Source organism: Chiloscyllium plagiosum, chromosome 9 (genome assembly GCF_004010195.1).
Source record: "Chiloscyllium plagiosum isolate BGI_BamShark_2017 chromosome 9, ASM401019v2, whole genome shotgun sequence".
Taxonomy (NCBI): domain Eukaryota; kingdom Metazoa; phylum Chordata; class Chondrichthyes; order Orectolobiformes; family Hemiscylliidae; genus Chiloscyllium; species Chiloscyllium plagiosum.
In genome coordinates this window covers 42,568,902-42,582,009 of record NC_057718.1, presented here as the reverse complement: position 1 = coordinate 42,582,009, position 13,108 = coordinate 42,568,902, and the positions used below count along the sequence as shown (strand labels likewise).

General features: G+C 41.8%; 1 protein-coding gene across 4 annotated transcripts in view; it reads right to left on the bottom strand.

Moving 5' to 3' along the window:
- The window catches only part of gpatch2 (G patch domain containing 2), a 298,900-nt gene that overhangs the window by 170,460 nt on the left and 115,332 nt on the right, over nucleotides 1-13,108 (bottom strand). The window contains exon 7 of one of the 4 annotated variants that reach the window (XM_043695795.1): nucleotides 161-247. The exons of the other annotated variants lie outside the window; for them this stretch is intronic. Within the exon in view, the coding sequence (XP_043551730.1) occupies nucleotides 176-247 (72 nt within the window). The 3' untranslated portion in view covers nucleotides 161-175. Of the gene's footprint in view, nucleotides 1-160; nucleotides 248-13,108 lie in introns of those variants that run through there. 4 annotated transcript variants of the gene reach the window in all.

Genomic DNA, 13,108 nt, shown 5'->3' with positions numbered 1-13,108 from the left:
GTGGTATCTAGTACATTGATGGGGTCTATGGCGTCCCACATATATGAGATCACGCTATCACTTGGTTGACCCCACTTACCGTGATTTAAACTTGAACTTACTTTGTCTTACTCGCTAACTTTTCTAATTACTTAAAGATACTCCTTTTACTTTAAGTTTAGTCTCCTCTTATTGTCTAACTTTTACGCATCGCTGGTGTAGTAATCTTGTATCTCCAAGGTCTTGGCCTGTTCCTGTAGCCACTGATCTGTGTAAGTAGTTAGGAAAACAAGCCAGCACAGAAAAAAGAAAAACTTTCTTCCCATTTAACCTAACTCTCACACACTGTCACACTCCACATCTTCAAAAAAACTTCAAGTTCATCAAACATGATTTCCCATTCATAAATCCATGCTGATTATGTCCAATCAATTCATTATCAACCACGCCTTTACTAATTCTGGTATTTTTCCTCTCCAGGGAAAACAGTTCCAACTTCTCCAATCGATTTTCACTGCTGCCTCACAGTGCCAGAGACCCAGGTTCAATTCCCGCCTCAGGAAACTGTCTGTGTGGAGTTTGCACATTCTCCCCGTGTCTGCGTAGGTTTCCTCCCACAGTCCAAAATATGTGCAGGTTATGTGAATTGGCCATGCTAAATTGCCCGTAGTGTTAGGTGAAGGGGTAAATGTAGGGGAATTGGTCTGAGTGGGTTGCTCTTCGGAGGGTTGGCGTGGACTTGTTGGGCCGAAGGGTCTGTTTCCACACTAAGTAATCAATCAATCAATCAACTGACATTTCTCAATCTTGAAACCATTGTTGTGTCTGTCTTTCTTTTTTATGCTTCTTTTTGACTAAACATTTAGTCGACTGTCTTAATATCTCTTTAAATGATTCAGTGTCAAATTTTATTTGATAGCACTCTCATCAAGCACTCCTGCTGGACATCCATGGTGCTATGGAAAGGCAAGTTGCTAGTGTTATATGAGGAAAACAAATTTAAATTTCAAAACATAAAATATAAAACAACCATTGCTATTGGTAAAATTGTGAATAAATAATTAATACTTTTCAATATATCCGAACGTCGCAGAGCTGGAACATTATTACTGACGTCAAAGAACCTATGAACATTTCTGAGTGATCTATGCCCAAATGTATGCCATCATGTTTTTGTCAGCCCGTGGACATTTGAGAAAGGTTGTTAGTACATTGAAGGAATAGATACAACCATTGACTGTCAATAAGGAGCTCCGAGATACTGTTCTGTGAGAAGTTATAAGCTTCAAAGGATTAAATAATCAAGTCATCAGACTTTCAAGGTATTAAAGCAGCTGGTCTTTACTGTTCTCAGAGTCCAAATCATGCAAGCTGTTCATATGCAAACCCTCTGGCTAAAATAGCAATTGTGCTGTGAGGATACCAATAAATATTTCTTCTCTTCATAATTTGCAACAGATAGAGAATTCAATTATATTTTTATGAAGGAAAGGGTACCCTAAGTTTACGCTGTGCATATTTCAATATCACAACTGGCAGAAATTTCTGTAATTTCACATTGTTAATAGTATACTTCCCTTCAAAGAATTCAATATACTTTTATCATAAACTGATAGGACATCATTAGAACATAAGAAGTAGGAGCAGCAGTAAGTTACACGTTTGTCAAACTTTCTCCAACATGCAACAAGATCAAGGTTGATCTTCACGTTCAGCTCCACTTTCCTACCTGCTCAGCTTTAAATATATTCAGTCATGGAACATCCTCTGAATCCAAAGATTCAAAACTCTAAGTGAAGAAATCATTTCTCATCTCAGTCCTAAATGATCGGTCCCAATTCTGAGTCTGTGCACCTGTGCTCTAGATTCCGCTATGAGGGGAAGTAGCCTCTCAGTGTCCATTTTGTCAAGACTCAAATCATTCTTCCTTTGGCTTCAGTCTTATGAGTTTAACGGCAATCTTGTACTGAGTCAAAAGCTGGTAGTTGAAGTATTCCTCCAATACCATCCCATTGGATGTCTTTGCTTTATTCTGCTTTATGTGGCCCTTTTGTCTTGAAACATAAAAAAAGGTGCAAATATTAAATTTAGGAAAAGCCTTGCAAGTCAACTTGTGTGACACATGAAACTTTTTTTGTGATTGTAGAATGCTTTATACAGACACAGTAAGAAAGACTGGTGTGTGACTATGTGAGTAAATAACAACCAATAATATGACAAATGTTTGAAAAAGCTGGAAGGTTCAAAAGTGAGACCTATTTGAATTGGTGAAATGGGTTGTTTTACCTTGACAATCTTTGAGAGGTCTAAAATACATTTTCCTCATTTGCTTTGAATACGGAAGACTGAACCTAATTTATTTAGCTACTTCTGTAATTCCAGAGTTAGAAAACAACCGTCATTTGATTTTCCTCATTGAAGAAAACATTTTAAGTGTGTCACTGGGATAGCATGCTGGAAATCAAGTCTAACTATTCCTAAAGTTTTTACAAAAATTAAAGACTTTCTATCAATTGCAAAATTCAACAATCTACCTTCTTTTTAGTTCAGATTGACAGAAAGCACAGAGCAGGTTTCTATAGTTAATAAGCATTACTATTTTTTGTAAATAAATAGTGTCTAGCTACAGGTAAACAACTACAAACTGTCAGCTTATGCCTCTACAAGTTAGAAATCTAACCTCCTTATAAAACTCCCCTATACACATAGACACAAAATAAAGTTTATGGGTGGAGGGAAGAACTGGGAAAGCAGTTTAATGGTCCCTGTCCACAGGATGCACTTAGATGAAACTGTTAGCTTGCCAGGACCTCAATAACGCTTCTCAAAATACTTTTACTTGCTTGCAGGAGACACAGAGCAACTGGTTCACAACTTTAAAAGCCTCTGACTGATTGGTTAAAAGCCACTAGAGAGGGAAAAGTGAACTAGTTTTCTTCAGGCTTTAGGTTTTTGCTCACCTCAAAGGCAGATACCACCGCCTTTTCTGGAAGTCTGAAGATTTCTGGTATCTTGTTTACATCCACAAACAGTTCAGCTACCTGGGAGCCAACCATATAACTGTTGGCAGGTAGAAGGTTTCTGTCATCCAAATTGTCATGTAACACCCCTGACCAATTCAACTGTGAGGGCAGTTTGACAGTTGGGTTGGGAGATTTCTTGGTCAAAGGCACACAGTGCCTGAATGAGAGCTGGACAAAAGGGAGAGGTGGAGTCCGCTGAGACCAAAACACTGCCCTTCGTTCCAATCCTCCTACCTCCGTCTGTGATCCTCAACCTGAGAAATCACACACACACACACAAACACCAGAAGGTGCATACAATGTGAGGTTTTGTTGTCAACGAACAGCTAATTGGTCTGTGGAATTGTGACCAGTTGTGAACTGGAATTAGATTAGATTAGATTAGATTAGATTATTAGATTTTTTATTAGATTAGATTACAGTGTGGAAACAGGCCCTTCGGCCCAACAAGTCCACACCGACCCGGGCGCTGTGAGGCAGCAGTGCTAACCACTGTGCCACCGTGCCGCCCACAAATGTTAGTGACTTGTCCAGAATGGAGGGCCGGAGGAGAAAGCGGCAAGCTCAAGTCACCAGGTTACCACACTGACCTACGTGTCTGGTATTTCTGCCATTTAGTTCCTATCTGGCGGGTGGAAGAATTTTCAGAATTAGAACTTTTCCAATAACTTGTCCACCACTGAGGTTATGTTGGGCTGTAATGACTCAGCGTATTCCAACCTTCCTTTTTAACTAACAGTTCAATGCTCGTAGTCCGCCAGAAGCAGACCAGTCAAAGGAAACTGGGAAAGATGTCTAGTGCTTTTTGCTATCTATTACTTTGCTTAGCAGCCTGTGATAATTCCATCTATACCTGATAGTTTATCTAATTTCAAATGTGCTAAACCCCTTGATATTTCCCCTGTTACTCTATTTATCCTTTCAAATATTTCAGACTCCCCTACAGAATCTCTACATTATCCCACTCTTTTGCGAAGACAGATGCAAAGTATTCATTAAGAACCATATTAAAAACACAAGAAATACCAGAGGGAGTGGACAATATGGTCGTCAACCCTGCTCTGTTATTTAACATGATCCTGGCTGAACTTGGCCATCAATTCCATTTTATCATCCTTTTGCATATTCCTTAACTCCATGACAGACCAAAAATCATTTATCTCAATGTTAAAAGTATTCAATGATGAAGCATGTACAATCCTCTGTGGTAGACAATGCTGAAGAGTCACAACCCTGCAAGTGAAGAAATTTCTTCACATCTCCACCCGAAATAATTGATCCCTTATCCTGAGACTGTGTCCCCATGTTTTAATTTCAATTAGTGAAAACAATCTGCACTTACCATATCACAAATCAATTTGTACGCACTCTGTCAACTTGGTGTACTCTATTTGCTGCTCATAGTGCAGACAGTTCTATACTGGGGAAAGCAAATGCAGATTGGATGATTATTTTGCAGAACACCTCCGAAACCCACAAGGCTGAACTGGACCTGTGATCACTTGCCACTTTTGAGCTTTGTCTACTAAAACCCCTTTTTAACTTCACTCACTTCTAATAAAGGGTCATCAAACAGAAATACAACTCCCTCTCACCAAATATACAGCCAGACTTGTTGGGTATTTCCACCATTTTTTTGCTTTTACTTCAGCTTTCCAGCATCTGGAATATCTCAACTTTGCTTTCTCCTCTAGATCTTCAAAGAACACCTTAGAAACATACTAGCTGGCACTCACAAACCTTGAAAGTGAAGAATTCTTAATCTACATTCTGGAACCAAATGAATTGAGCTTGCCTCATCATAATTGACATGAACTTCAATCAATTGTGAAAAATTTACAGATAATAAAAAAAATCTGTCAGCAAAGCCCAACTAGATAATCCAAGATCCAGCAATTCCTGTTTGAGCTACAGGCTCCTACAAAGATTGTCATTACTGCCTTTCAACTATTGATAACAACAAAATGCCGAATCACTGAAATAAAACAAGGAGCTACGGATGCTGTAGATCTGAAGTAAATACAGAAATTCTGCTGTTCTGAAATTTGAGGGGTGTGGGGAGGGCCTTCACTGACTCAAAAGATTAACTCTGCTTTCTCTCTACAGACCTGCCAGACCTGCTGTGGTGGCCCAGCAATTTGTTTTTGTTTCAAAATGCCAATTCATTCAAGTTTTAAAAAGTTAATATAACAAACAACTTCACATTTTAAAAACATCGCCTGTAACTGATATGTCTTCCATAACTTCGGATATCATCAGCTTAGTCAGAAACTAAGTTTTCCTTAGAATCTATATAACCCCCTAGAAATCTAATTACACATTTCTCATTTGGTTTTCACTGTATAGTAAAGATGTTCTATAGTTTTTAAATTGTTGTTTTCATTCACTGATACATAAATAAAACATGCATAGTCTCTTTAGCAGACTTTAATTTACTTTAACTGTATTTGCAGAACATCATGAATATTCTGACATGGCTCACACAAGGACTACTCCATAAAACCGCATATTCAAGCTGTTGGCTAGGCATTAGGCAATGCTCTTAAGTTGCTACACTTAAAATGACTGAAACTTAGTGTCCTGTTTTATGCATCCAGAGTGGAATGTATTGTATTAACCCATCGCAAACAGGAGATGGTTGGGGATATGGGGTTCAATCACTTAAAATGTTAAGTTTATACCTAATCCATGAAAACCTCATCTATGTGTGGGAATCTGAGAAACCTGCTACGGAGTGGCAGATCTATGATTATTACAAACAAGGGGCAAGATTTTGGGTGCCACTTGAATTTAATATCTGCAGCCCAGGTTTCTCAGGCCTCAGGAAATTCAACTGCTAAAGGAAAGTGGGAACATTAGCAATGCCTACGGGTCAGAAACAGGGATTGGTTTTCCAATCACAGTCTTTTCATTTATCGAACAGCCTTCCTTAGCCCCAGTCCTCTGTATGATCTCACATCTTGTGATCTCACTTTCTCCGCTATGTCCTCTTTTTTGCTGCCATGCTCTAACAAGTCCCCTGCCATCTACCTAACCTGGCCAGCTGTCATCAGCAAAGAGAGTACACAAATTGCTAATCGGTCCTGTTGCTTCAAGTTCCTGCCATTTCCAGGCTGCAAAGACACACCGTTATTCATTATCTACCTGCCCATAAATAACCGGGCACATTTACACATCTACTACCCAATTAAATGGATAGTCATCATATTAACTTATTGGAAATGCTTCTGATCATAATATGGAAGCCATTGAATAGCAGAAAACACACTTCTAGAAAATATTTTTGGGAGCATGTTATCAGGAAAACGTTAATAGCATGAAATAGCGAATATAAATCCAGCTGAGAGGAGAATACTTGATAACACAAAGCGACCAGTGAAGTAACAAAAATTGACTTCTGTATAACAGCAGAAAACTGACTGCACTAGGAGGGATAAGCCCAGTATGACTGAAAATCCAAACTCTAAGAAGGTAATGCAGTAAGAGCAAACTTAGGAAAGTACCCTATGAGGTGTCAAGAAGAAATAAACTTGCAACAATATAGCATCTTTCAATTTCACAGGCTCTCCCAAAGTACTTCAAAGACAAACAAATGTTATTTGGAATGACAAAGAAATGTTGCTTTGCAAGAAATCATGTTCCACAACTAGAAATAAGATGAATAACCAGCTATTCTGAAAAAATGTTGGTGAAGATACTGGTAAGATTCCTCCTCTTATTTAAATAGTATAGTATGACAGGATCCTTCATCTTCACTTCAACAGATAGGTAGGGTTTTAGTATAATGTCTTGTATAAAAGATGGCACTTCCAATTGTTCAATCAGTACTGCCCTTAAGGGGGTTTGAGACTTGGGATTGCTACTGTTCAGCTAAAATTAGAATCAGGAATATCAGAATAAAAAAAATGATCAATGGAAATTAACTAGCAGAAGGAACATTGCAATATCTTATGTTCACACTTGATTAAATCAGGTGTGCGAGGCAGTCCAGTCACTATTTTGATTTCTTTTAGCCTAAAACATAGAATTCATGTTGTGTATCTCATGGCCAAAGTTATGTAGGTCCATTCTAATGACATTGTTGTTTTTTCTCTTCTTCTTCTTCCTTCTTTGCCTGCTGATGTAACATGCATATAAACATGTGAACAAGGAACAAGAGTAGGTCATGCAAGCCTGCTCCACCATTCAATAAGATCATGGGAGATCTGATTTTAACCTCAACCCTACATTTCTGCACATGCATTAAGGGGGAGGTGAAGGCCTAGTGTTAATCCAGAAACCCAATAATGTTCCAGGTTCAATTTTAACAAATTCTGGAATTAAGAATCTAATGATGACCATGTCGATTGCCAGAAAACAAAACCATCTGGTTCACCAATGTCCTTTAAGGAAGGAAACTGCCACCTTGACCTTTTAAGGAAGGGCACTTTCTGAAAAATCAAAGCTCTCAGAGAAAAATAGAGTTTCCTTACCAGTTTTAAATGGGTGCCCCCTTATTTTAAACTATGATCCCTCGTTCCAATTCACATTCAATTTCATATACCTCTTTCTTCTGCATATCTCTAATCATGCTTATGCTCCCTTCCTGAAATTCTGACCTCACATCCTTTACACTTTTAAAAGAAAACACAGCAAGGTGGCAGTCATCACAAATTAAGTTTTAAATCGAACCAAAAAAGAGAAAATGCTGGAAAATCTCAGCAAGTCTAGCAGCATCTGTAAGGAGAGAAAAGAGCTGACGTTGAGTCGAATTGACCCTTTGTCAAAGCTAAAAAAAAAAGGGAGGTATTTATACTAGGCTGAGAGAAGGTGAGTCATGGCTCCAGAAGCAAAGGTAGCAATAAAGAGGTGATAATGACAGTGCATAGAGAGATTATAGGGAGATTAGGAGCTGTGAATGACCAAGGCTGAAGCCAGTGCTATGTGACAAAATATGTGGAGGATGGGGGGGATGGATAAAGCAGAGGCAAAATGGATAACAGGGGAGAAGGGTAGCAAAGGGGGAAGAGGAGAGGAAAAAGGTGATGAGAGAATGGGGAGCGAGAGAAAGACAGACAATCAAGAAATAAGAGGGACAGAACAGTGAAAGAAATATATTAAAAAAATAAAATAAATAAAATAAAATTACGGAGCAGAATGAAAACAGAGGGGTCGAGATGGGATAATAATCTGAAGTTGTTGAATTCAATGTTGAGACCGGCAGGCTGTAACGTGTCTCGTCGGAAGATGAGATGCTGTTCCTCCAGTTTCCGTTGAGTTAAGTTTTAAATGGATATGAGAGGTGAGTAGACAGGGGCCAGATTTAGGTGCTGAGGAACCATTTAAGAACTGTTACAACATTTTTCAACAACCACAAAATGAAAGATTGGGATATAAATGGATGAAGCAAGAGGAACTGAAGAGGATGGACAGGCTGCAGTTTGGATGTAGTGGGTCCACGGGATCATAGCCTAGAACGATAGGGGTAGCACGGTTTGGGACGTGCTTGTGCCTTTTGATGGGTGGTTTCCCTGTTGATGTTACGAAGGATCCAGTTGTAACCATGACCAGTACCAGAGTTCTGAAAAGTACTACTACATTAACAAACACTAGAAATTTGGATGGAAATGAAGCAATGGTGTATCAGGGTTAGGAATGGTCCTGAGGTTCAGATAAGTGCAGCATGCTGTAAAAGACTGAGATGGGACAAAGAAGAAACTGCTGGCATCAGTCTAATATGAACAAGCTCAATCAATGAACCTCTGACAGATTTCAGTGTGTAGATTAGAGAGGTGCTGGAAAAGCACAGCAGTTCAGGCAGCATCCGAGGAGCAGTAAAATCGACGTTTCGGGTCATGGGGACAGTGCTGAGCTGGAAGTTTGGAACTGGGGTGAGGTGGGAGAAGGGGAAATGGGGAAACTGTTGAAGTCCACATTGATGCCCTGGCATTGAAGTGTTCTGAGGCGGAAGATGAGACATTCTTCCTCCAGGCGTCTGGTGGTGAGGGAGTGGCGGTGAAGGAGGCCCAGGACCTCCATTTCAGTGTGGCCAAACCTTAGTGGTTTATCAGGTTACTGATTTTAACTTTTGGGATAATGAGCATTGTATTTCAATATTATTTTACTCCAATCAAATTGTACATAATTCTATAATGGAATGCAGAATGGAAATTTAAACCGGGCAGAAATATTTTGTTGAATAGAATTGATGAATGTCAGCAGTGGAAAGAAAATAAGAAGAAAATACAAAGTACCTTAACACTTGACTGAAAATTAAGAAATATATTGTTGATGATATAATACACACCAAAGGTGACTAAAAAAAGAATAACTTTGTGAAATCAGCCAAATGCTGCAAGTATATTTTCAATTTTTAAATGCAAGTGGGAAGTACTGCTGCCTCACAGTGCCAGGAACCCAGGTTCGATTCAAGCCTCAGATGACTGTGTAGAGCTTATCTGCGTGGGTTCTCTGGTTTCCTTGTAAAGTTCAAAGACGGACTGGCCATGCTAAATTGTCTGTAATGTCCAGGGATGTGTACACCAAGTGTATTAGCCTTGGTAAATGTGGCATTACAGGATGAGGGTTGGGGTCTGGGTGTGATGCTCTTCGGAGGGTTGGTGCAGACTTGATGGCCCAAATGGCCTCTTTTTGTGCTATAGGGATTCTATGGCTCTAAACTTGTTTGGAAATAACCTAAAATGACTACTTAATTAAAATAATACTACTCTGTTGGGGAAAACAAAAGAGAAAAACTGAGAATCGTTTAGTTGATGCTGTTGCACCTCCGCCCTCAAACCCCACCCCTACAACCGTAACAAGGACAGAAACCCCTGGTGCTCACCTTCCACCCTACCAACCTACGCAAAGACCAAATCATCCGCCGACATTTCCGCCACCTCCAAATGGACCCCACCACCAGGGATATATTTCCCACCCCACCCCTTTCCGCCTTCCGCAAAGACCGTTCCCTCCGTGACTACCTGGTCAGGTCCATGCCCCCCTACAGCCCACCCTCCCGTCCTGGCACCTTCCCTGTCACCGCAGGAATTGTAAAACCTGTGCCCACACCTCCTCCCTCACCTCCATCCAAGGCCCCAAAGGAGCCTTCCACATCCAAAGTTTTACCTGCACATCTACCAATATCATTTATTGTATCCATTGCTCCCAATGCGGTCTCCTTTACATTGGGAAGACTGGATGCCACCTAGCAGAGCGCTTTAGGGAACATCTCTGGGACACCACACCAACTCCCCCTCCCACTCTGCTGAGGACATGAACTCCCCCACCCTCCTCTCATTTATCTCTCCACCCTTCAGGCACTCTGAAGGGCTTTTGCCCGAAACGTCGATTTTACTGCTCCTCGGATGCTGCCTGAACTACTGTGCTTTTCCAGCACCACTAATCCAGAATCTGGTTTTCAGCATCTGCAGTCATTGTTTTTACCTAGTTGATTTTAACCCTACTGCGAATCCTCCTGCAAGGATGCCTGCCTTGAAGAGGTTTTCCTGCTCTCTCTACAAGAATCTCAGGGAGTCCCTCTCTTACTGCAACTCCCAGGTCATTTCAATAGACAATAGGTGGAGTAGGCCATTCTGCCCTTCGAGCCTGCACCACCATTCATTCATTATGATCATGGCTGATCATCCTCAATCATTATCCTGTTCCTGCCTTATCTCCATAACCCTTGATTCCACCATCCTTGAGAGCTCTATCCAACTCTTTCTTAAACGAATCCAGAGACTGGGCCTCCACTGCCTTTTGGGGCAGAGCATTCCACATACCCACCACTCTCTGGGTGAAGAAGTTTCTCCTCATCTCTGTCCTAAATGGCCTACTCCCTATTTTTAAGCTGTGTTCTCTGGTTCAGGACTCACCCATCAGCGGAAACCTGTTTCCTGCATCCAGAGTGTCCAATCCATTAATAATCTTATACGTCTCAATCAGATCCCCTCTCAGTCTTCTAAACTCAAGGCTACACAAGCCCAGTCGCTCCAGTCTTTCAACATAAGATAATCCCGCCATTCCAGGAATTGACCTCATGAACCTATACTGCACTCCCTCAATAGCCAGAATGTCTTTCCTCAAATTTGGAGACCAGAACTGCACACAATACTCCAGGTGTGGTCTCACCAGGGCCCTGTACAGCTGCAGAAGAACCTCTTTGCTTCTATACTCAATCCCTCTTGTTATGAAGGCCAGCATGCTATTAGCCTTCTTCACTACCTGCTGTACCTGCATGCTTACCTACATTGACTGGTGTACAAGAACACCCAGATATCTAGGTAGTAATCTGCCTTCCTGTCCTTGCCATCAAAGTGGATAACCATACATTTATCCACATTAAACTGCATCTGCCAAGCATCTGTCCACTCACCTAACCTGTCCAGGTCACCCTGTAATCTCCTAACATCCTCCTCACATTTCACCCTGCCACCCAGCTTTGTATCATCAGCAAATGTGCTAATGTTATCACTAATACCATCTTCTATAAAAAGCTGCGGTCCAAGCACTGATCCCTGCGGTACCCCACTGGTCACCGCCTGCCATTCTGAAAGGGAGCCGTTTATCACTACTCTTTGTTTCCTGTCAGCCAACCAATTTTCAATCCAAATCACTACTTTGCCCCCAATACCATGTGCCCTAATTTTGCTCACTAACCTCCTATGTGGGGCTTTATCAAAGGTTTTCTGAAAGTCCAGGTACACTATTTCCACTGGATCTCCCTTGTCCACCTTCAGAGTTACATCCTCAAAAAATTCCAGAAGATTAGTCAAGCATGATTTCCCCTTCATAAATCCATGCTGACTCTGACCCATCCTGTTACTGCTATCCAGATGTGTCGTAATTTCATCCTTTATAATTGACTCTAGCATCTTTCCCACCACTGAAGTCAGACTAACTGGTCTATAATTTCCTGCTTTCTCTCTTGCTCCTTTCTTAAAAAGTGGTACAACATTAGCCACCTTCCAATCCGCAGGAAGTGATCCTGAATCTATCGAACTCTGGAAAATAATCACCAACGCATCCACAAATTCTAGAGCCACCTCCTTCAGAATCCTGGGATGTAGACCATCAGGCCCCGGGGACTTATCAGCCTTTAGACCTAACAGTCTCTCCAACACCCTTCAGTTCAGGTCCTTCAGCCACTGTTACCTCTGCGAGATTGCTTGTGTCTTCCCTAGTGAACACAGATCTAAAGTACCAATTTCCTCTGCCCTGAAGCTCTTCAACCATGTCCTGAAACAGACCGGCTACTACAGCCACATTTGCTTCCTCAGTGCCTGCCTCCGTAACCAACTTATCCCACAGAGACTCTGGACCACCTTTAAACCAGCAGAGTTCGGACCCGAACAGGACAAACAGTACAGACTACAGATTCAAAAACACCAGCAATGGTTCTCCTTCAAGATCCTTCGCTTCACACTCGCAGCCATGCGCCGGCACCTAACCTCTCTGCAGTCAGCCTTGCCTCAGCTGAGGGCCACACTCTCTCAGAATTGCAAAGGACCCCTCCTTTACTATATCCTCAGAAGAATTTATACTCTCAACAAACAGTATTTCAACTCCATCTCAAACATCAAAAACTGTAAGTACAACAAACTTATCTACCCACCTCCATAGACAGCACTCCTCAAACATTCCAGTAGATTCCCCCGGCCTCTGGAACTGCTTGGACGCCATTAGCCATGCGGCCGGTGCAGCCACCATTCCCACGCTGATTGATGACGTCACTTCTGCCCCCAACATGGCCAGTTCCACAGCCACTTCTGCCCCTCACAATTCCTCATGCACCACACGTGACATCACTTCCACCCCTCACATCATCGCTGATGTCAGCCACCATTCCCACGCTGATTGATGACGTCACTTCTGCCCCCAACATGGCCAGTTCCACAGCCACTTCTGCCCCTCACAATTCCTCATGCACCACACGTGACATCACTTCCACCCCTCACATCATCGCTGATGTCACATGCTCTGACTTCCACCCCCCCACTGCCGTGTTTGCCACCACTTCCGCCCCCATCAACGCCACTCACTTGCATTCTGCTGACACGCCCTCCACAGATCCCACTGTCACCATCCCTGCCCCACAGAACCCTGAGGGGAACACCACCCCTGTT